This window comes from Eucalyptus grandis, chromosome 9, assembly GCF_016545825.1.
Source record: "Eucalyptus grandis isolate ANBG69807.140 chromosome 9, ASM1654582v1, whole genome shotgun sequence".
Taxonomy (NCBI): domain Eukaryota; kingdom Viridiplantae; phylum Streptophyta; class Magnoliopsida; order Myrtales; family Myrtaceae; genus Eucalyptus; species Eucalyptus grandis.
Window position 1 is genome coordinate 17,475,714 of NC_052620.1, and position 22,723 is coordinate 17,498,436.

The 22,723-nt window shown below is 38.6% G+C and overlaps 2 protein-coding genes across 2 annotated transcripts; both read left to right on the top strand.

Moving 5' to 3' along the window:
- Positions 1-978: 978 nt before the first annotated feature.
- LOC104418448 (formin-like protein 6) lies at positions 979-5,489 on the top strand. The gene is made up of 4 exons (XM_010029799.3): positions 979-2,694; positions 2,783-2,982; positions 3,769-4,010; positions 4,129-5,489. Exons 1-4 carry the CDS (start codon positions 1,136-1,138, stop codon positions 4,921-4,923), a joined length of 2,796 nt encoding a protein of 931 aa, XP_010028101.2. The 5' UTR covers positions 979-1,135; the 3' UTR covers positions 4,924-5,489.
- Positions 5,490-8,895: 3,406 nt separating this feature from the next.
- On the top strand, positions 8,896-21,039 carry LOC104418449 (casein kinase II subunit alpha). The gene is made up of 11 exons (XM_010029800.3): positions 8,896-8,908; positions 9,110-9,527; positions 9,894-10,023; positions 14,616-14,810; positions 16,327-16,484; positions 19,172-19,262; positions 19,703-19,768; positions 19,860-19,942; positions 20,096-20,159; positions 20,254-20,322; positions 20,615-21,039. Exons 1-11 carry the CDS (start codon positions 8,896-8,898, stop codon positions 20,669-20,671), a joined length of 1,344 nt encoding a protein of 447 aa, XP_010028102.2. The 3' UTR covers positions 20,672-21,039.
- Positions 21,040-22,723: the final 1,684 nt, after the last annotated feature.

Here is a 22,723-nt window from a genome sequence, read left to right on the forward strand (position 1 = left end):
CCCCCTTCCCTCCACCCTTTTTTTTTTTTTTTTTACTCAGCACCCTTTATTTTTTTGATTAAGCCCAAAATACATTTTGAATATTAAAATTTTTAGATAAATTATATGAACTCTAATGCTTCAAGCCGAATTTTTTTAAATGTCAAACAAATTCCAGACTTAAATGTAACCTATATGACGTATCTTTCTAAATGATAGGAAACTCTTGAAATTAAAGGGAGCCCAAAATATAGCTTAAATCTTAAACTACTTTTGTTATATTTTATGAATCGATTCGAGCCAAAATATTTTAAATGTCTAACATATTCTAAACTTAAATTACCCTGTATGTTAAATTTTTCTCTTCGCAAAATTTTAATTTCATCTTCCAAAATAGATGAAATCTTTGAAAGTTAACTTTTCCTTAATATATTCTATTTCATTTTATTTTTATTTCTTGACATGTTTCCGTAGGCATATCTACTAGTTCATGAAAAAAAAAAAGGTTGCATTTTCTTAAGTTTTGATTAATTATTGAAATAATTATGCACCATTAATTGAAGAAAAGGATAAAACTTCGCTCGGTTTGCTCTGAAAATACCGGATTCGAACAAAATCCATATTCAAACTTATTTTTTCTCCAGGTAAACTCAGGTTGCAATTGCCGTGATTAGCTTCTGTTTCAATATACTAAACAACTAGTCCGTTACGTGGACATAAAAAGTGCATATGCGTACATTATGCGCCTGTCTCTAAATAATTACGTTTCCCCACTCCATGGTCACGATCATCAGTTGAAAATTGAAATGAAATTTTTGACAAAAAGCACCGCCACGTGTCGTTTCGACATTTGGTACGATCGAGAAAAACCAACCCGTCCATGTGTATGGGGGAATAAACGGGAAATACGATATTAAAAATTGGGGAAAAAAGAAAAACAAACCAGAATGCGAGCAATGATGACGTCATCCGGGGGGAGCAAGAAGAGCATCCAGATCTTGCAGCCAAAAGAAGCTTCTCTTCTCACTCTCTCTCCTCTTCGTCTTCTTCACCTTTCTCCCTCTAGTTGCAGAAGAATTTCCGGGGCGAGAGAGCGAGCGAGCGAGAGAGAAAGAGAGAGAGAGAGAGAGATGAATTTGGTGAGAGAAAGCAACTCATGCGAGGAGCAGCAACAAAATTCGCCATGAAAGCTCAGAGCTCGAGCTTCCTCTGGGCTCCGGTTCTGTTCTCTCTCCTGTTCAACATTCTCTGCGCTGCAAAATCCGACGGCGGCGCAGCCGGGCTCACCAACGGTCGCGATCTCCACAGGAGAATCCTTCACCAGCCCCTCTTCCCGGCGGGCTCCGCTCCGCCCCCCGCCACCGAATTGCCTCCGCCACCGCCACCTCCTCCGCCTTCCCCCGTGTTCCCCGACCCCGATCAGCCGTTCTTCCCCGAAGTGCCGGCTGGAGCGACCCCGAACCCGGGCAATCAACCGCCGCCGGCGAGCAATAATGCGACCACGCCATTCCCGACCGCGACGCAGCCGACGAAGCCGACGAAGACGGTGGCGATCGCAATCTCCGTCGGAATCGTCACCTTAGGAATGTTATCTGCCCTCGCATTCTTCCTGTATCGGCACAGGGCCAAGCATCCACAGGAGACGCAAAAGCTCGTCGGAGGAAACAATTCCGAGAGAGTTGTTGACGATTCTCGAGCTCCGCCGTCCAATTTCCTCTACATTGGAACCGTTGAGCCCTCGGCGGCGAGATCCGTCGGCGACTGCAGTGGAGAAAACTCGTCACCTTACCGGAAGTTGAATTCGGTGAACAGATCAGAGAACCCTCGGTATCGGCCGAGTCCTGAGCTGCAGCCTCTGCCGCCGTTGGCGAAGCCTCCGGTGGAGAAGTCGCCGGCGATCTCGTCGGACGATGATGAAGAGAGTCACGATACTGCGTTTTACACTCCTCAGTGTTCCTCTGTAAGCAACGAGGAGAGCTATTACACGCCAATTTCTCGTCACAGCAGTAAAAGCACCGGCGACAGAAAAGGTTTTGGAATCTTCGGGAGAAGCGATGGTAATGGCTCTGTCACTTCTGTTCCACATTCGAAGAGAACGTCTCCAAAATCACGAATTTCTGCGTCTTCTCCGGAAATGAAACATGTCATTATACCATCGATAAAGCAGGTCTCGCCACCGCAACCGGCAGTGGCTCCATCGCACAAGAGCGAAAGGACGATCTCCAGGCCTAAATTCTCCTCTCCACCTCCACCTCCGAATATGGCACTTCTACAATCAATAAGCAGCTCACCACAGGGATCAAACAAAGTTACGGCTGCACCACCACCGCCTCCTCCTCCGCCGCCGCCGCCTCCGCCTCCTCCTCCTCCACCACCACCACCACCGCCCCCGCCGCCTCCTAGACTGCCCCTGCCACCAGGGGCCTTTGCAACTCCGAAGAAAGAGAGAAGACCAGGAGCTAACGTCTCTTCTCAACAACATGCCCCAGAATCAACCAGATCAAAATCTTGGAATCCTGCTTCCAGAGTTATTGCAAGTAATGGGAAGAGCAAGGATGCCGAGGAGAGCAACAGAAGCCCCAGTTCTTCCGAGAGGCAAAACGGGGATGATGTAGATGAAGCGAGGCCGAAATTGAAGCCTCTGCACTGGGACAAAGTAAGGGCAACTTCTGACAGAGCCACGGTGTGGGATCAGCTCAAGTCGAGTTCTTTCCAGTAAGTTTTGTTACTTGAAAAAAATGTTGATGCCGCTTAATTATAGTAAACCAAATCCTGATCCATGGAAAAATTCTCTGATTTATAGATTGAATGAGGATATGATGGAGACACTTTTTGGTTGCCACTCAACAAATTCAGCTCCTAAGGAGCCGGTGAGGAGATCGGTGCTTCCCCCTCCAGAACAGGAGAACAGGGTTTTGGATCCAAAGAAGTCACAGAATATAGCTATCCTGTTGAGAGCACTGAACGTGACAAGGGATGAAGTCTCTGAAGCTCTTTTAGATGGTATGCCCCCATGTCCTTTCAATTTCTTCAGAAGATGGAAAGAGAATAGTCGGAAACTACGTTATTTGACCTTACCTTACAAAGAGGGAAGTAGGTAACTTATGGAAATTCAAACTTTGATGATGATATGATTATACTCTTGTGGTGTTGAAAGCCTTTCTTGCTAATCCTAAGGATTATTGGATTTGAGTTAATATGGAAAGTTCTTGAAGTCGCATCCCAGGCCAAATTCAGTAAAGCCATTCACCAAAATAATCCTAAGGATTATTGGATCATTGCATCATCATATGTGTTCTGAATAGTCATTGTATATTATTGGGAAAAAAGGGGCAGAGTGGGGAGTTAAAGAAATATTTCATAGTTGAAGGAAAACTAAAAAAATATCATGATTCGAATGTAGAGGGTCAATATCTTCAGATGCAGTAAACAAATGCTGGTTCTTACCTGCATGACTACATGGGCTTCAATTTCACGATTTCAAGTTGCAATCAAGTTTGCAGCATGGATGGGGAGAGAGAGGGAGAGGGGGAGAGGGAGGGTCATGATTCGAATGTAGAGGGTCAAAATCTTCAGATGCAGTAAATAAATGCTGGTTCTTACCTGCATGACTACATGGCTTCAATTTCACGATTTCAAGTTGCAATTTAGTTTGCGGTGTGGAGGTAGGAAGGGTGGGGAGAGAGAGATATATAAATGGAAGTTGATTGGTATTGATCTCTTATTTTGCATGCTTTATTACATTGCTGGTTTAATTACATCATGTGCCATATGTATATGGATCCATAGGTAATCCGGAAGGTTTGGGTGCTGAACTTCTGGAGACACTTGTGAAAATGGCTCCGACGAAGGAAGAGGAGATAAAGCTTCGAGATTATAATGGTGACATCTCTAAACTAGGGACTGCAGAACGTTTTCTTAAGGCTATCCTTGACATTCCATTTGCCTTCAAAAGAGTTGAAGCCATGCTATATAGAGCCAATTTCGAGACTGAGGTGAACTACTTGAGGAAGGCTTTCCAAACGCTAGAGGTACTATTCACAAGTTATTTACACCAACATCATGCAAGCCCTCATAATTTTTATTAGATGTGATAAATTATTTTGTTGCAATGCCTAAGACCTACTCATTGGATGTTTTTCATGGCAGGCGGCTAGTGAAGAGCTAAAGAATAGCCGATTATTCCTCAAACTCCTTGAAGCTGTACTTAGGACAGGAAACCGAATGAATGTAGGCACAAACCGTGGAGATGCAAAAGCTTTCAAACTTGATACACTCCTAAAACTGGTAGACATAAAGGGAACAGACGGAAAAACAACGCTTCTTCACTTTGTGGTTCAGGAAATCATAAGATCAGAGGGAGAAGGTACAACTTCTGTTGACGACAATCTTCAGAACAAGGTGCAACCTAAGATGAAGGATGATGACTTCAAGAAGCAAGGATTACAGGTCGTGGCTAACCTGAGCAAAGACCTTGGAAATGTGAAAAAGGCAGCAGGAATGGACTCTGATGTCTTGAGTAGTTATGTCACAAAACTTGAAATTGGGCTTGACAAAGTCAGACATGTGCTCCAATACCAGAGGGCAGATATGCACGGGAACTTTTTTGATTCAATGAAGATGTTCCTTAGAGAGGCAGAGGAGGAAATCACCAGAGTCAAGGATGATGAGAAGAAGGCTTTGTTTCTCGTGAGAGAGGTCACTAAATATTTTCATGGAGATGCTGCAAAGGAGGAAGCTCACCCACTAAGAATCTTTCTGATTGTGAGAGATTTTCTCTCGGTTTTGGATCATGTGTGCAAGGATGTCGGTAGGATGCAGGATCGGACTGTGGTGGGGTCTGCGAGGTCCTTCCGAATTTCTTCCACTGCTTCGCTCCCTGTTCTGAACAGGTATAATGCGAGAGGAAATAGCAGCTCAGATGAGGAAAGCTTGTCTCCATAGAATACACAAATATGAAGCTGAATATTACCTGGCATGGAGTCAATTGGCATAACCACTGTTTTGCCAATTGAAAAGTCATCACAATGATGAAGCTTAATAATACTTGGCATGTGAGTTAATCTTTACCCGCCGTTTTGGCATTTGAAATGGCATCAGTGACAAGAATGTTATATACGTAGCATTTCAGAGAATCAAGGGCCGAAAGGTTATTTCTCATGTGATGGGAATCCCACACCCGGAGTGAAAGAATGTTGCAGCTTCTTTATGGGTCAATGAGGGGGGACTGATCAACATCAAACTACCTCTTTTTGCCAGGAAGCTGGTGCACATGCAGCTGTAACCTGGAGAGTAGGAGGTGAAAAGCAAAGAGAGAGAAATCATTTTTGTGTACTTAATGAGTTCGACGTATCTTCAATAGCATAGGCAGTGTTTTCTTCGCTCAGATTGACAATCCCATACAGAGTTCAAGGCACGGCATATCTTGCTGTTGCTTTTGCTATCTCGATTACAATTAGCATTTGTTTTTTAGGATCATAAATAAGAATACAAATAATTCTTTTGATGCATTCTCGGATTGTACTCTCCTGTCTCAAACGAACTTTCCAGATATGTGTGATATCCAATCAAAGATGTCCAAACAGAAGAATCTGAAATTCACATAAAATGCCTTGGTCACTCAGAAATAAGTTGGGCAGTACTACGGTGTAGCTCATTTCTCCATGCTAAAACGACACAGACCTGACATGCCTAAATACACTTCAACATTGAAAGAAAAGTGATTGCTAGCAGTGTTATAGCTACCGATCTTTGTAGAGAGATGAACAAACTCAAGAAAACTTTATTTCCCCAAAACTACAAATAACTGAAGGGAAGCTACAAGGCAAATTTGATTCGACAATTCAAAGCCAAAAAGTGCATACCAGGAAATGTTTAATATAAAAACTATAACCATGATGAAGGTTATGAGAAAGATGCTCGAATACGTGACCCTCAGGACATTTGTAAAACACAGAAGTTCAAGATGCTGATTCTCGTTTAATAAAGTACTGTGAGGCCGACATTCCATCGTTCCACTTGGGAAGGAAATGAGACTATGAGAGCTTCCAAAAAAAAAAAAATTACTGTTTGAAGTGCTTTCTTCCTTCAGAATATAACATAAACAGTAATATGCTTTCCTCGAAGGTGCCACAAAAGGAGCCATTTCGGGGGTCCCCCGAGCTGACATTAGAGACCTTGCCGGACGGTTTTGCCTTGAAAGTTCCATCTTCGTTGACGAATACAAACGGAGATCTTGGCCTTGATCGAAGCGTTGAAGTGCTTTCGACCAAGGAGAGAGAATATGACGGAGTTCTGAAGAAGACCACATGCGTTGGGAGTTAGGGAGTTGGAAACTCTGGTGGAAGAGGCCCGTCTCAGGCTGGCCCATAATATGAGTACTGCCTTGGCCCATTTTGGCCGATCTGCAAACCTAACTAATTGGGTAGTTAAGGCCCTAACGATCGGATTCCCTCCCCTCTTTATGGATCGCCCCTTTCATCAATCTCTTCGGAATCTTTTATATTTGGATGCCCCTTCGTTGGGTTTTATGGCTTATCAACTCGAGATTAACTAATTTCGACGTTATTTTCAATATAAAGAAAAAGAGAATATATTCGAAACATGTTATTTATTTTTGTGATCCCGCATTTTTGGACCCACATTTTCTCTTAAAGTAGCGATTATTCCACATGTAATTTTTCAATGCTTCATACATTTTTGTGACAATTATCCATTTGGTAACCGTCTTAATGGGAGACGGTATATAAAAGGAGCAGTCATTCGTTTCTATTTGTTTCTAACGGGACAATTACAAAGTCTAACACAAACCCTTTCTTTTGGAATCTAATGGGGAATTTACAAAGTGTGTGCCCAATATTTATTTGAATTTTCAAGATTTTTCAACGAATGTAAATACAAACAATGGCCGGAGGTTACACCTAAGACTCTACCGATATGTGAGGTGAATTTGGTTAGTAGTGTGTATTAAATATTTGGGTTTGAATTTTCAAGATTTTCAACGATTCCTAAAAAAAAAAAAAAAAAAAAAAAAAACAATGGCCGGAGGTTTGTCTATAATCGATCATGGTTTCCACATTTGATTTTTATGTCTTACATTTGTACCCAAATAAAACTTCCTATCTAAATGTAGACAGTACAATCTCTTATTACAATATAAATTGTAAAAATTCTCTAATTCTTTCTCCTTCGTGCATGATTCCCGGGCCTTGATAGCTTAACATCAAATTCAACCTCAATTTTTTTTTTTCTTTTTTATCTTCTTCAACGACCAGACATGGTCTTGATGGTTGAGTCCATTTCAGCTTTGTGCTTTTATAAAAACTATTGTCTCTAGGAAACAACAATTCCGCTGACTTTTAATATGGCTCGATTTATGAGGAGTGGAAATAAACGGAAGAGCCTCCTATCATAGAGAGAAGAGAGGAGTTTTCCACCGTCGCACTTGAACCTAATCGACTGATTCAAGATTTTTCCATTCATAATTTTTATTATTAAACAAATATCAATGCTGTTTCAAATTCGACTTGAATAAATGTCCATTTTATTGGTGTCGTACAAAATCTAGTGAATTAAAGCTCATGAACTTATCTCTTATTTGATTTTTTTCAAATAGTTGAATTTTAATATGAGTGGATTTTGAAAAATCATTAGTCGAATACATTTTGAACATAACTTTCTTTAGATTTGGTAAGTGATAAATTTTTGGGATTGTAAGTTACTAAACTAATGCTAATTAGTCGAATAAAGGCTATGTGGTGCAATGATGTAATGTAGTTTGTTGGTCACGTGATTATAGGCATGTCAAATGGGTGGATCAGGTCACAAATGGTCCAACTTGAATCGACCCATTTACTGTAATGCAAAATTCTTGACTCATACCCGATCTAATTCTCAACTCATACTCGACCCATTTAACTAAATCTAAAAAGACTTATTTCTTATGATTTTTTTAAATGTTATCACTAAAACACTTTAATTCAATACAAATATAGTGGACAATTTTTATAATTTTCTTTCTTAAAAATAAGCATTCATTTGTTTCTTGGAAAATATTTTCCAAGAAGTATTTCTCTGAAAAATTACATTATATTTTTGGTTTTTGTTTGAAATTTGAAAATAAATTAAAAAAATATTTTCCGTCGTTTGGTATGAAAAATATTATTAAACTTTCCTCTTTGACTCCTTTTAATATTTTTTATTTTTAAAAATCGAAATTATATATATTTTTAAAAATCAAATTTTTAATTATTTTTATATTTTCTTTTTATAAATTTGTATTATTTCTCCTTTCTTTTTATTTTCACCTCTTCTTCGAGCTATCGCCGGCCATCACATGGCCGGCAATAGCCGAAGGTGAGCTTGAGCTCGCTTGATTCTAATTAGCCAAGCCTCACTAGCCTTGTTAGTAGTCATTGACGACCTCGAGTCTTGCCTGGTGGATTGCCATGTTGGCCATTAACAAAGGAAGATGGAAGAAGAAAGAAAAAAAAAGGGAAATATAAAAAAATAATTATAATTTCAATTTTTATAAGATTAAAGAGGGAAAGAGAGAATATGGGCCTTGAGTTAGAAATAAGTTCTAAGTCCAACCCATTTAGACTTATTTATTTTAACCTTTCAATTTTTAAACCCAATTAAGTAGACTCTTTAAGATTTAAGTGATTGAGTCATACATGGGTTTAAGACCCATATCGACACGTTTACATGATAATAACAATGACAAAGTTCAATCCCAGATAATGATCATGCGAGCACACACCTCTCTCAATTCAGGTTACATTAACAAGCAAGTTCATTTTCAAGGAAAAGAAGAGGTAATGCAGAGAGGACAAGGACTTTTGCTTTTCTAAAAGAGAGAGAGAGAGAGAATGGTATTTTCATTTTTGAGCCAAGTAGGCAAGAGAAGGCAAAGCAATGCCTCCACGGGGTATGCAATAAAATAACGAAAGAAACAAAAAGTTAGGAACGGTGGAGCACCAACAAAAGAAAAACAAAGGGAAAAAAAGGAGGAAAAGAAAAGAAAAGAAAAAATAGGGAAGGTGACAGGGGGAGGGTTAATGCAAAAGGGCAACCATCATCGTCGTCGTCCTGTTTACACTGGAAAGAGAGCGATTTTGATGGCCATAAGGCCATTACTTCATCAATTCCCTCTTCCCTCTCCACGCCATTTCCAGCCCCGGCGCTCGCTTCTCTCTTCCTTCCTCTCCTCCTCCTCGCCCCTCCCTCCCTTTCTTCCCCCTCCCCCTCCCTCTCCCTCTCCCTCCCCCTCCCCCTCTCCCTCCCTCCGATTCTCGTAGCCGGCCGCCGCCCGCATCGCCTCGCACGCCCCGCTCTCGCCGCCCAACGACCACCAGAAGCGCCACCACCCGCCGCCGCCCCCACCACCGCCTCGCTCGGCAGCTCTCGCCACCGGAAACCCTGGCGCAGAAGATCGGAAAGGCCACGCGGCGCCCTGGCGCCGCTTCCAAGGCCAGGGTTTACACCGACGTCAATGTGATCCGTCCGAAGGAGTACTGGGATTACGAGTCGCTGACTGTTCAGTGGGGGTATCGATGCTTCTTCCCCTGCCTTGTTTTGTTGTGATATCAAGCTTGATTAGGTCCACTTCGTTGGTTGGTGTTTTTATAAGAATGCGGGAATTATGAGAGTTTACTCTTGTCCATTTCCTTTTCCTTTTTCTGTTGGGTTTTTGGAAATTTCCAATTGAAGAGGACTAAAACGAACGCTAGGGTTGTAATTGGTGAGGGAAAGGCGAAAGATTGTTGTTGCTTAAGTGGTTCTCTGGTATACCACGGTAGCCTGACTTACTCCTTGTCAAGAACCAGGAGAGTGAATGAGACCACTTATCTGCCCGTATGCTGGGCCTTGGATTTTAATTTGTAATTTGTTTCTCGGATATTCCTGCTATTCAGGGAACAAGATGATTATGAAGTTGTGAGGAAGGTTGGGAGGGGCAAATACAGCGAGGTGTTTGAAGGTGTTCACTGCACGGACAACGAGAAATGCATTATCAAGATTCTCAAGCCTGTCAAAAAGAAAAAGGTGTGTTCCTTTTGCATCTCTAGAATGCTTAGGGTTCATTTTTTTTTTTTTTTTTTTTGTTTTAGCGTGCATAGGAAATTTGAAACAAATTTGTAATCATGGAGCGAAGTGGCTGAATGCAAAGGGAAAGCACTGTGAGACCCCTCATATGGGATGGGGGGGCCAAGTTCTGACCTCTTTTGCTTTTTCATTCCCGGTTCTTATGTGGAGAAAGTACTTGTAGCTGTCTCCAGCTACGATGTTGATGCTGGAATCTTGTTTGGCTCTATTTTCTTCTTTATCAATCCTCTTATGGTGTTCCTGTGGCGATCCTGATAGTTATTTGAACTTCCTATTGTGAAGTTCAAGAAACATTTTAAAGATTCTCACTCTTCTGAGAGGATTGCATGATTTACATTGCTACACATAGCAGCTACAGTGGTTTTGCTACAGTACTACACACTAGTCTCAAAGTTAGGTCTGATGCCTGGTTTTTAATTTGCAATTTTTCTGTTGATTGCCTTCTAAGGGTGCAATCCTGTTATCTTTGGTTTATAATGCTGTTTAACTCTTGTGCTGTACAAAGAATTAAATTATAAGCCTGTCTTCAAGGGAGTTGGTTGTATTCAAATGGATCATCTTGCTTTAAGAAAATGTTTGTATAGCCATAACTTAGGTTGCACTTTGTTTACCAGTGAAAAAAGGTAAATACAGGTTGCCAGAGATTTCCTTCTACTGGTTGTACTTGTTTCTCAGGTATACTATGTGATCATGTGTGTGTTCTTAAATGTTGGTTAATCAGAAAATGACTTTTTACTCTTTTGGATTATCTTCCTGTTATAATAGAAATGGCAAGTATAATTCCTGGAGAGATGTTATGTAAATACCAAGCATTTTAGAAATGGCCATGTTTCCATCTTCCTTGATTTGGCAGAAGTTGAATGGTTGGTGAAATGTTGAAGTTGTTTTTATCTGTAACTACATTTAAGTCCATGGGAAATTTAGGGCAATGGATAGGGTAATCTCTCTCTCTCTCTCTCTCTCTCTCTCTCTCTCTCTCTCTCTCTTTCTGATGGACTAGCAGAGTGAGGGTGCTTTTGCTGACAGAGATGTACCAAGGAGGCTCCTGTATTCTTGTTTTCTTAAAGGGAAAAAAAGCAAGGCGCTGGTGGTCTTTGTTTGGAGCACTTGAACATTTTGTATGTTTCTCAACCCAGTCAGCACCAAAACTTGAAACCTGAGTTATCTGGAGCTCCTTTTGGGTCGGATAGCGATCAAGTGCCTGAGGAAGCAAATGAGGATGTGTCCCCAGGCCATTGCCCTCATTGTGGGGAAACTCCCGTAAGGGAAAGTATTGCTAAAGAAGCCTTTGTTTCACAAGGGAGTAGGAAGAAACTTGGAAAATCTTTTTTTAAATGACCGGCAAGTTGTTGGACTTGGTAGAATTAATAGGGAGCAAATGCCTAAAACATCCGGCAACTTTCTGGTCCAGTTCTGTCAACAAGAATTCATAGAATGCAGCAGGAAGTTTAACAGAAAACCTATCATTCCTGTTAAGAAGGTTTTTCAGAACTTGAGGGTAAGCATTAGCCCAATCATGGAGGAGGAATTGTTCAGCGAGCATTCTCAGTCAGTGGGGAGCTAGTGTTTCTTAATGAACTCAAAGCTTATCGCTTGGAACTATGCGGAGTCTGAATGATTCAAGAAAAGGGCTGTAGTAAATAGATTTTTGAATGACTGGTGGGTAGATATTGTTTGCTTACAGGAAATTATTAAAAAAAAAAAAAAAAAAAAAAAACTGAGGAGTTTGTGAGATCCATTTGGCTGTTGAGAACTGAGAGGTGGATTCACTTATCTGCCTCAGGAATCTCCATCGGTACTTTAATTTTGTGGGACTCACCTCTAGTGGAATTGAGGAGTTATGAGTCAGGCTTTTTACTCTATCTCTTGCAATTTTCAGTTACTGTCTGACAACTTCAATTTTGTTTTCCCTGGGATCTATGGACCTGGGAGGAGGGAGGGGCAAAACCAACTTTGTGAAGAGCTTAATGAGAACAGGGAGAGGTGGTGTTTGCCTTGGGTTTTGGGGGGATTTCAACCTTGTATTTTCTGATCATGAAAGATAGGGAGCCACTGTGGGAAATCTGGGTGCTATGGAGTTCTGAGGTTATATGGAGTTCCAAGGTTATGTTTTTGAGAATGAGCTCCTCGACTCCCTCTTGTTCCGGTAATTTCACTTGGTTAAGTTTTCGAGACTCCTTTTTCAAGGTCAGATAGATTCTTGTTTTCTCAAAATTGTGATGATTTTTGCCCCAAATTTAAGCACTGCCTTCTGCCAAGATCAACCTCTGACCCTCATGCTGTCTATTGGAATTGGCGGGTGTAATTAGCCCCTTTTCATTTTGGAATCAAATGGCTGAAAGCCGGAGGTCTTTCTGAGCTTCTGAGGACAGCTGGTCTGAAATAGCTGAGTCAGGCATAGCTTGTTTGATCTTAGCTTCAAAGCTTTCAGCTTTTAAGAAGTTTCAAGGTTGAAAGAATGAAGAGTTTGATAGTTCTCCGAGGGCGAAGGATGAAATGATGAATGAAATTATTTTAGTGGATGATATGATAATTCAAAGGTGACTTGGTTGGGAGAAGGAAAAGAGTGCAGGTGCTGAAGCTCACATAGCTTAGTTGCTTTTGCTGGATGAGATTGCTTGGCGTCAGAGATTTAGAACTTCGGCTAAGAGAAGGAGATAAAAACACTAGATTTTTCCACAAAATAGCAAATGCACATCAAAGGAATAACTACATGAGCAAGGTTATCATGGAGGGACAAACCTTTGAAAAGGACAAGAGATGAATAAATCAATCTGTGCTTTTATTTGGAACTTTACACTGAACCTAGGGCTGGACACCTGGATTAGGGAATATTGTTTTCTATCAAGTCAGTGGGCCAAATGCTCATTGGCTAGAAGTTCTATTTTCTGAAGATGAAACCCAAAAAGCAGTTTTTTTATTGCATTGGGGATAAATTGCCAGGTCTGGATGGGTTCACCACTGCCCATATCCAAAGTAATTGGGATATCTTGGAGGAAGATTTGGTCAATGTGTTTGTGGGTTTTCATCATAATGGACTTTCGAGATCCTTGAATTTAACTTTTATTGTTCTTATATGGAACAAAATTGGCACATAGGACATGAAGGAGCTTAGGCCAATCAGTTTAGTGGGGGAGGTTCAATCAAATTTTGGCCAAGGTCCTTGCGCAAAGATTGAAGTAAGGTGATCTCAAAGTTGGGAAATTTCAGAATGCTTTTGTAGGGGAACACCAGAATTCCCGATGTGGCTTCCATCAAGTTTCTTTATGAAGTGGTCAATAGCTACACCAAGAGTGGGAACAAGGTAGTATTATGTAAGTTCGAAATGAATAAGCTTATGACCATGTCTCTTGGCAATGCCTCCAGCATATATTGGAGCGAATGGGTTTGGTGTCACCTGTAGGAACTGGATGTCTAAATGCATCTCTTCAGCATCTTTAACTGTTATGATAAATGTTTGCTCTACATCTTTTTCTGGAGCACCAGTAAAAGTTTTGGTTTTTTTCCCTTAGGAAGCTTGCTTCTCTTTGAAACTGATTTGGAAATTTGGAGCCCCAACTGGTGCTGCCTTTGTAAACAGGCATTGGAATCTATTGACCATCTTCTACAACGTTTTTGTTGGTCAAGGTACCTTTGGGAGCTTGGTTGGGCATCTATCCTAGCAAAGAGAGGAGAAAGATGATTCACTTGGTCCTTCTAGCAACTTTTTGGCTGATTTGGTGGGAGAGGAACAGGAGAATTTTTTTATAATGTTGACAGCCATTTCGGAAAAAAATTGGATTCTTGGCTTCTTATTTTAAAGCTCTGGATCACACATAGCACAAGTCTTTAAGTGCTGTCATTAACCTATTAGACTCCTTATCCTGTAGATGATTCTGTACATGGGTTGGCATCCCCTTAGTGCCTATTGTGGATAATAATTAGTGCAGTTCAATATATATATATATATATATATATATATATATATATATATATATATATATATATATATATAAAAGAAGAAGATAAATTACATTTTTCTTCAAATTTAGGGCTTAGGGGAGGTAAAGGGCCATAGTTTGCATTAAAGGAAGAACTTCCTGCAACAACGGGTCAACCCTGTGAACCTGAAGGGGCTAATTAGAAATGGGAGTATTCTCCTATGTGCTAGGGTAGCTCTCCACCTTATTTGTCTAGGTAAATTGTGCAAGTCTTTCGTTGAAACTTCTACTTTCTATAAAGATTTTGCAGTAGGAACCTTTGGTTCATGTTAAAAGAACAGATCAGTTTATGTTTAGTTGATACAATGTGTGACGAATTACACCCAAAATAATATATTCATGGACTGATGAAGGAAGAAATTTTGTATATATGTGATGGATGAATGAGAGCAAATATGTTTGAGTAATTATTTACAGAATTATAGATGAAAAAATGCTTTTCGTTTAAAAGCAGGCCAGCATTCTTCAGCAAGTTTATTACTATGTATATGTGAGACATATTCCATGATGATTGCGAACCTTTAGTAAGTACTCTTTTTGTACTATGTGCAGATTAAGAGGGAGATCAAAATATTGCAAAACCTTTGTGGTGGACCTAATATTGTGAAGTTGCTTGATATTGTTAGAGATCAGCAGTCGAAGACCCCAAGTCTGATTTTTGAATATGTCAATAACACAGATTTCAAAGTGTTATATCCGACCCTTTCTGACTATGATATTCGCTATTATATTTATGAACTTTTAAAGGCAAGTCTCTCTCTCTCTCTCTCTCTCTCTCTCTCTCTCTCTTGCCCACACATTTAGAATTGCTTTTGTCCTTAGCTTTTTCTCTCTACTTGTTTCTTGGGGCTCTTGTTGTTGACTATACTGGTAGTTGAAGCCTGTAACTTTAAGATTTGTTTTGATTTTGATCTTTCTAACAAATGTGAGCAGTGAAGAAATCTTATGACTTGTTTTATTGATGTTTATAACAATATTGATGTTTAACAGCCCAACACTTGCATAAGGCATTGCTGCCTTATTGCAATCCTTTAGAATTTCATATATGTTTAGTTTTGCTTTTTGTTTAGCTTGGTGAGCTTATTTTAGGAAGCGATCAGTCTGACATTTGGTTGTTAGTCTTTTTCCTCAAAGATAGAGAACTAGAAAGATATAATTGAATTTTTCATAATTGATGTTTCGAGGGATATTTTTACTTTGTTTTAATTGAATCCCAAAACCACAAGTTGAAGTCTCCCTCACGATGTTTACATCTCACTATTTGATTTCTTCGGAAAAAGTTACTGTTTGGACCGTACAAGGTGAACGTTGTCTTAGTTAAACCTTTTTAAGGACATATACCTCCTACCAAATGTATTGGATATATAAAACCACACTTTCATTAAGTTTTTATATAATAAGGAAAACTATACTTTTCTTTCTTATACTTTCATGCTTTTTCTAGTCAGGTCTCGATACTTTTAATTTGTCTAATCGAATCTTTCTACCATCACAAATTTTCTAATCACGTCCCCCTGACATAAAATCTGACTAAATTCAACTGACGTAGACATCAACGATTGCAAAGTATGATGAGGAGAAATTATGCCAATGCCCACATGGATTTGGGGGGAAAAATTTAGCCACTGTAGATAATGTCAAAGTATGATGTGAATAAATTTAGCCAATGTGGACACCCGTGTGGACATCTCAATTGGAAATATTTTGTTCCAATGGCCACACAGCTAAATTTGGTCGGATTTGGCGTTGGAGGCACTTGATTAGAAAATGTGTATCACCAGAATAATTTGATTAGACAAATTAAAGCTATAGGGACTTGATAGAAAGAACATAAAAGAAATGGGCCAAAAGCTGATTTTTTTTTTTATATGAAAGCCACTTATATTAAGCACCTAATTTATTTATTTTTTTTAATAAGAGCTAAATGCATCCTTGGGGAGAGGTCATAATGATAGGAGCACTCAAAAATGTTGAGGACATTATCTTGTTACTGTTCTATAATAATTGAAGAAAGTCAAGTCAGTCATGGAAATTTGTATTCTGGTTCTTTCACACTCAGCCTTTAAGGATAAGTCAATACTGTTATTGTTCCCACCCATCAACCCCACCACTTGGTGCTGAGAGGAGGGTGCAGTGCCTTCCCTTAGGGTGAAAAAGTAACAGAGATACTTACTTTTGGCTAGCTTGTTATGTCTTATTTACTAATGTTTTGCTCTTCTTCTTCTTCTGTTTTTTTTTTTTTTTTTTTGATAAACATGATTAGGCATTGGACTATTGCCACTCACAAGGGATTATGCATCGTGATGTCAAGCCACATAATGTCATGATTGATCATGAGCAGCGTAAACTTCGTCTTATAGATTGGGGCCTCGCCGAATTTTATCATCCTGGAAAAGAATACAATGTTCGCGTTGCTTCCAGGTTTTTCTTCTCTTTTATTGTCATAGTTGTTGTTTAAACGCACGCATGCATCTATATATCTCAATTATTAGAATGTTGTCTTCTATTCTCAGTCGTACTATTGATTTGTTGACAAATTCTAGTGACTTTATTAATTTATAATTTTGGAGTTGAAAGGAATCTTTTGTTTGCTTTTATTTGGTTTAATTACACTTTGCATCCCAAAAATTGAGTTTGTCAAGTTATGTCCTATGTTTTTTCATTCTTTTAATTTGCTTACTACATTAATTGTCTCAATTTGTCCGACTCTTAAGTTATATTTTAATCATGTTCAACTGACTATGGCTTAAGCAGAGGGTTATATCTGTTACTCAAGTTATACAAAAGCCGAACTTTGGCTTTTACTTTGGACTTTAACAGCAACTGCAGGTAACAAAATCAATTAGATGGGCATTGCTGACTAATTTTTTAGAATTAAAAAGATTTAGGTGGGTAACATATGAAGCTTGGTGACAAGTTTGCTCCAGGTGGCAGAAACTCGCGGATGGTGATGATTGTTAATTCTAGGGATTGAGTGTAAGTGAGAAGGAGGGAGGGATAGATTTCAAATTGAATTATTGTGGATTTTGAAAATTTTAAGATTTTACTAATGGTGTGGAGACTTACTTTGTGTTGTGATGTTATTCAACTTTGGATCATGGATTCATGGGTTACTCTATATGCCATAATTTTCATTAAGAGATTTGCATCGTTTGGTTGTAGAAGATGCAGAGAATTTTAGCAGGGTGTTGAACTTTAGATTGACAGCTAAGAAAATATTTTGTTAATTAGGTTGCTAAGAATCATTGTTACGTCATCAAATCCCAATTGAAGGCTAATATGTCACTAGCATTTGCAAATGGGTTCCATGCATCCAGTTTAATCTAATATCTTGTGAATTATGATTGCAAGAAAACAGTATGGCATTTTACTTTTAATTTGGAGGGATAGACATTGAGAATTAATTATAGATGATTTGCTTATGTCTAACTTGCCAGGCACAGCCTTTTGGCTAAATAAATGCAGAAGGAAAGAGCAAGGATGTGATCCTTGGGAACCTTAAGCAAAGGATTAGAATTTCAAAAATTCACTATCTTTTAAGTTTTACTTTTATATCTTGATGCGTGCATAGGTGAGTGATTCTGGGATGTAGGGATTTTTGTGATTAAGTGTATTGGAATGGTGTGTATGGGATTTGTTGTCGAAGGATGGGAAGCAAATGAAGGGATAGAAAACAATTGCCATCAAGGTATAAAGGAAGTGCCACCAACCAAGGATGAGGATTGGGATCGACGAAGTTCACTACCAAGACTTAAAGGATGAACCACCTGCTAAGGATTAAGGATTTCTGGATAGAGAAGCTCACCACCAATACCTAAAGGAAATCCGCTAGCCAAGGATAAAGTGCTTCTTGGCTCACCACTAAGGAGCAGTCCACTCTCCAGGATAAAGAGACTGAAATAGGAGTTATCCACTCTCCAAAGATAATCACTCACGGAGGAAAATCTCACGTATTTTCATTCATCAAAGTCTAGTCTAGTCTTACAATGGAGAGTCTTCCTCTAAGTATAGGAGAGATGACACCTAGGAAATAGACGACAATTAATTAGACATTGGAACCACTCGAGCAATAATGGACACGGGAACTGGAAAGCATAATAAAGAGCCTAGGAAATTAGAACTTTGAGTCTTGAAACTTATATAACATTAACGACTTCTAGGAACTTAGAGATGCAATTAATAACATGGGAACTTCTATTCTTGACTCTTGAATCTTGTGCCTTTGTCTTCAAAATTCGTCCATCAAGCTTGACCAGAAGATAACCATTTTAAAAACTCATCGAATATGCATAGAAATTGTCTAGAATAGCCTCCCATCGATGGGTTGTTGATGAACTTCGAAATTAGCAACTAATATAGTGTACCAAGAAGTATCGGTAACTCTTTACTTGATAAGCCATGGGTAGTCGTCTTACTGATAACTCAGTAGGGGAATGATTTGGTACCTCTTTATTCGAAAACTTCATTCTCGATCCATTGAAGCACATTATGCTCAAAGTCTATCTTTGTTTGAATGAGCATTGATGGTGCTGAGTTGGTTGATGAATCTAAGTTGGATGCTTCCACATCATATTTCTTCGTCCTTTGAACTTAATTAGCGTGATCACTTTTCCTCTGTACAACTTGTGCTAGTACCTTTATTTTACATCCTTATTGTTAGTGTCATTAGGTGTACTTAGTGCATTGGGAACCTCTTGTTCAAAAGGCCCTAAAAGTGGTTCAGTGCTGATCTCTACAAAAAAATTGCAAATGAGGAGGTGGGTCGATCAGATGCAGATTATGAAAAATGCAAAGGCATAGTAAAACAAAATAAGTTTCAACATCAAAATTGATATGGGGTGCATATTTCATAGGGCACAGTGCATTTTCCTCCTTGGGATGCACATTGACATTGTTTGAGTAATATCTGCAGAACTTAAATCACGCATTACTGAGAATACAGCTTCATGGTTAAATAGTTCAGGTCTTTTGTGAATTTTCAATCTGCTCACAGCACTTGGAGAAGCATGGACATTGTTTTTGGTCCTTTTGCTGTGTCTAATAATTGTTATGTCTATTCATGAATGTGAGTTATAGTCCCTCATAAAACCTTAATGCCTCACTTGTAGGTACTTCAAAGGACCCGAGCTGCTTGTTGATTTGCAGGACTATGATTACTCTTTAGATTTGTGGAGCCTTGGGTGTATGTTTGCAGGAATGGTGAGTGTGCATGCACCATATCTAAATATCTATTGCTGGGTTTTTCATTTATATAAGTTACTTCTCTGTCATGTTGTCATATTTCATGATTTACCTTTTTCACAGTCCCAAATGAGTATTCATTCAGTTAGGTTCTTTGGCAGAAGTCAGTCTTTGTATGTTGATCTTCAATGAATGAGAGCAAGTTCTATATGGATATATGTATTGATTGCAGGAAATCTCCATTTAGAAAGATCTTTCACGATTTTTTTGCAAGAGAATTCTTGGTGTTACAATAAATTAGTTATTTGCTTTTTACATTCTTCATGATGGAGTGACAATTAAGGGTTTTTCAATATATTTTTTTTTTTTTGGGTTCAAATGGGGATTTTCAAATTTGAGAAGTTAGGTTATGTGCTAGTGCCTTCTCTGATTCTAACCATGAGGCTTGTGCCTTGTAGATCTTCCGTAAGGAGCCATTCTTCTATGGGCATGATAATTATGATCAACTGGTCAAAATAGCCAAGGTATACAGACTGATTGGTTGGAGTATAGCTTAACAAATAAGTGGCAGCAACAATGAGATAAATCTCTCAAATTTTTGCTATGTTGCAACAGGTACTTGGCACTGATGAGCTAAATGCTTACCTTAACAAGTATCGTATAGAGCTTGACCCACACCTTGCATCACTTGTTGGGAGGTCGGTCATATCACCAAAATTGTCGTTATCATCATTGCTGTTATTGTTATTATTTTGCTGGGATCTGCATTGTGTAAATTTTGTGCATTTTTCGTTTTCTTTTTTTCAAGATATTTCTGGTTTCACCTGAGATATTGTTTTACTTAATTGTAGACATAGCCGGAAGCCATGGTCAAAATTCATAAATGTTGACAACCAACATTTAGTTGTCCCTGAGGTAGATCGATTTGTCTTTTATTGTGTAGCAATTTGAAACCTTTCTAATAAGGAAGTATTCTCTTATGGTTTGTTTTGTCCATTTCTTGTTGAAGGCCATTGACTTTGTGGACAAGTTGCTGCGATATGATCATCAGGAGAGGCCGACTGCAAAGGAGGCAATGGTATGATCCAATTCTGAATTCAAGAGAGGCCATTGACTCTTTTAAAATGGGACTTTGCTCTAGGCACCAGCGCACTTTTTAGTGTCTCTGACATTGTGTTTATGTTGCTCTGGCTCAGTGTGTGCTGAAGTTACTGTTTTATAGTGTTTCTGGTCAAGTCACAGTGCCTCAGTTGTCCCTTCGACTTGAGAAAAGTCGCGTGAGATTAGATTGATGTATTGCTTTTCCAACGCTTTTTAAAGGGGTCGTGTCTTATCATTTCATGAAAAAATTTGTGTTCTCTCTCATGCAGGCTCATCGTTATTTTTCCCCTGTAAGAAATGCAGAAAGCAGCAGAAATCGTGCCTAAAGATTTGAAGCTTTGCCGGCCTTTGATTCATATGGCTCCTTGGATTGTTGGGACCTCTCTCTGTAACCTTACTGGACTGTGGACTGAGGTTGCAGGTTGAAAGTTTAAACATGCGTTACCCTTGTCATTAGACAATCAGCTTATTCCTATTATATTTACTTGTTTTTCTGTTTTTGTGAGAACTTGTTCAGGCTAGTGGGGCTCCTGGTGGACTTGCATATTCAAAGTCTTTTGTGGTTTGAAATTGGAACTTTGTGCTGCTAAAAAGTGAATAACCTTAGCCTGACGTAAGGCAATGGGATTATTCTCATGCTCTTCTTAACGCTGTACATTTTCATAGAAATCTTTCTAGTCAAATATTTCCTTGATGTGGTCCGGCTATTGCAAAGGACACCTGATCTAGCTATGCTGATGAATAAGAATGCCTGATTGAAATCGAATTGCCTCGTTGTAGTAGAGTCCTGGCTAAAGAAGTTTTAAGTGGCTGATTGGTGGTAACTTGAATTGGATCAAGCTATTTAAGGGGAAAATTATGACAACCTGAGACAGCATTGATACATTTTTCTTGGAAGACAGTCGGATGTGTGAACTTTGTCAACCAGGGCTACAACATTAGCTTTTCATGTGACAAGGTGGATGTTGGAATCGAGAGGAGAATGGTGAACCGTTGCCGATATTTACATGACACCACATGCTGGTGGTTTTGCATCTCGCATCTCCTCATTTGCGAGAGCTTACGAAGATTATTCATTATATGTCCACTTGTTCCATGAAAAATGTCGTAGACAATCCCTTACTTCAAAAGTAACATAAATCATCGCAAAAAGAGGAGAAAATTTTAGGTAATCAATTCCAAAAGATACCAAAATTTCTATTAGTGACTCGATTAAATTTTTTCAGCGTTGATTTATTTTACCAAATCAATTTCTATTGTTTGGGGTTATGCAGAAAGTTTTATGATGGAACAAGAGATTGACCTGCCCTTGGTGCAAAATTAAAATTAAAACAATCTGTATCATAAAAAAAATCATTTGTCATACTTATAAATGTAACATTGTGTCTTCACCTATAATTTGAAATTATTAGAGTGAAAATTAGCTTCGATCATTTTCCCTCCTATGTGACTTACATCATTTCTAATTTCGATGTATTTCCCTTGCATGACCTATTATCAGATTTATTCAGTTAACTCGTTTTTTTAAGTACAGACAAATAAGTGGTAAATTGATGATTCCCAGATGTTATCTAATTTGGGTATTCTTTTTCTTTAATGTAATGTCAAACAATTATATGATAATGCACAAACAGTAAGAAGTTTCTTGCGTATGGAAATATTTTTTCAAGCATGACTTTTTATTAGTTGTCATAAATCCATCAAATAAGTATACCTGCAATATGTTTTGCTTTTGTGACTTTTTCTGATTTTTACCATAAAATTTGTAATTGGAATCAAGATAATATTGATGCTATTTGAATTTTTTTTTTTATTTGGACTATAATATCTATCATAGCAATTTTAAAGAACTGTTAATCACTTAGCTGTTGTACTGGATTTTTTTTTTCTTTCAATGAAAAATTGAATTGTCTTTTTAATTTCCAACTTTATCATGCATCCTACCAATTCTTTTAAAAAAAAAATTCACATCTCTTACTCACACATAATTGCTGGTTACTCTGTAAGTGGGTCAATAAATAGTCGAATTATTAGAAATTGATCAATCTATGAGCATGAATGTTTATATATATATATATATATAATGCGTGTGGGTCAAATTGCATTTTCATCATATATATCTGGGCGTTTGTGCACTTTTTTTTTTTTATGTAGAAAATAAACTGCTGAATCCCTATTTCATTTTTCCTTCACAAGTGATTCTTCTCCCTTTTTAGCTCAATATTTTCATCCACAAACCAATATTCTACATGTTAAACTTTTCATATACCATAAGCTTAATGAAGTTTGCAATTGAACTATTGAATTGGGCATGCTTGCGTAATAAATTAGTTATTATAAGTAAAATTGTTCTTTTACCAAAAAAAAAAATGGTTCGT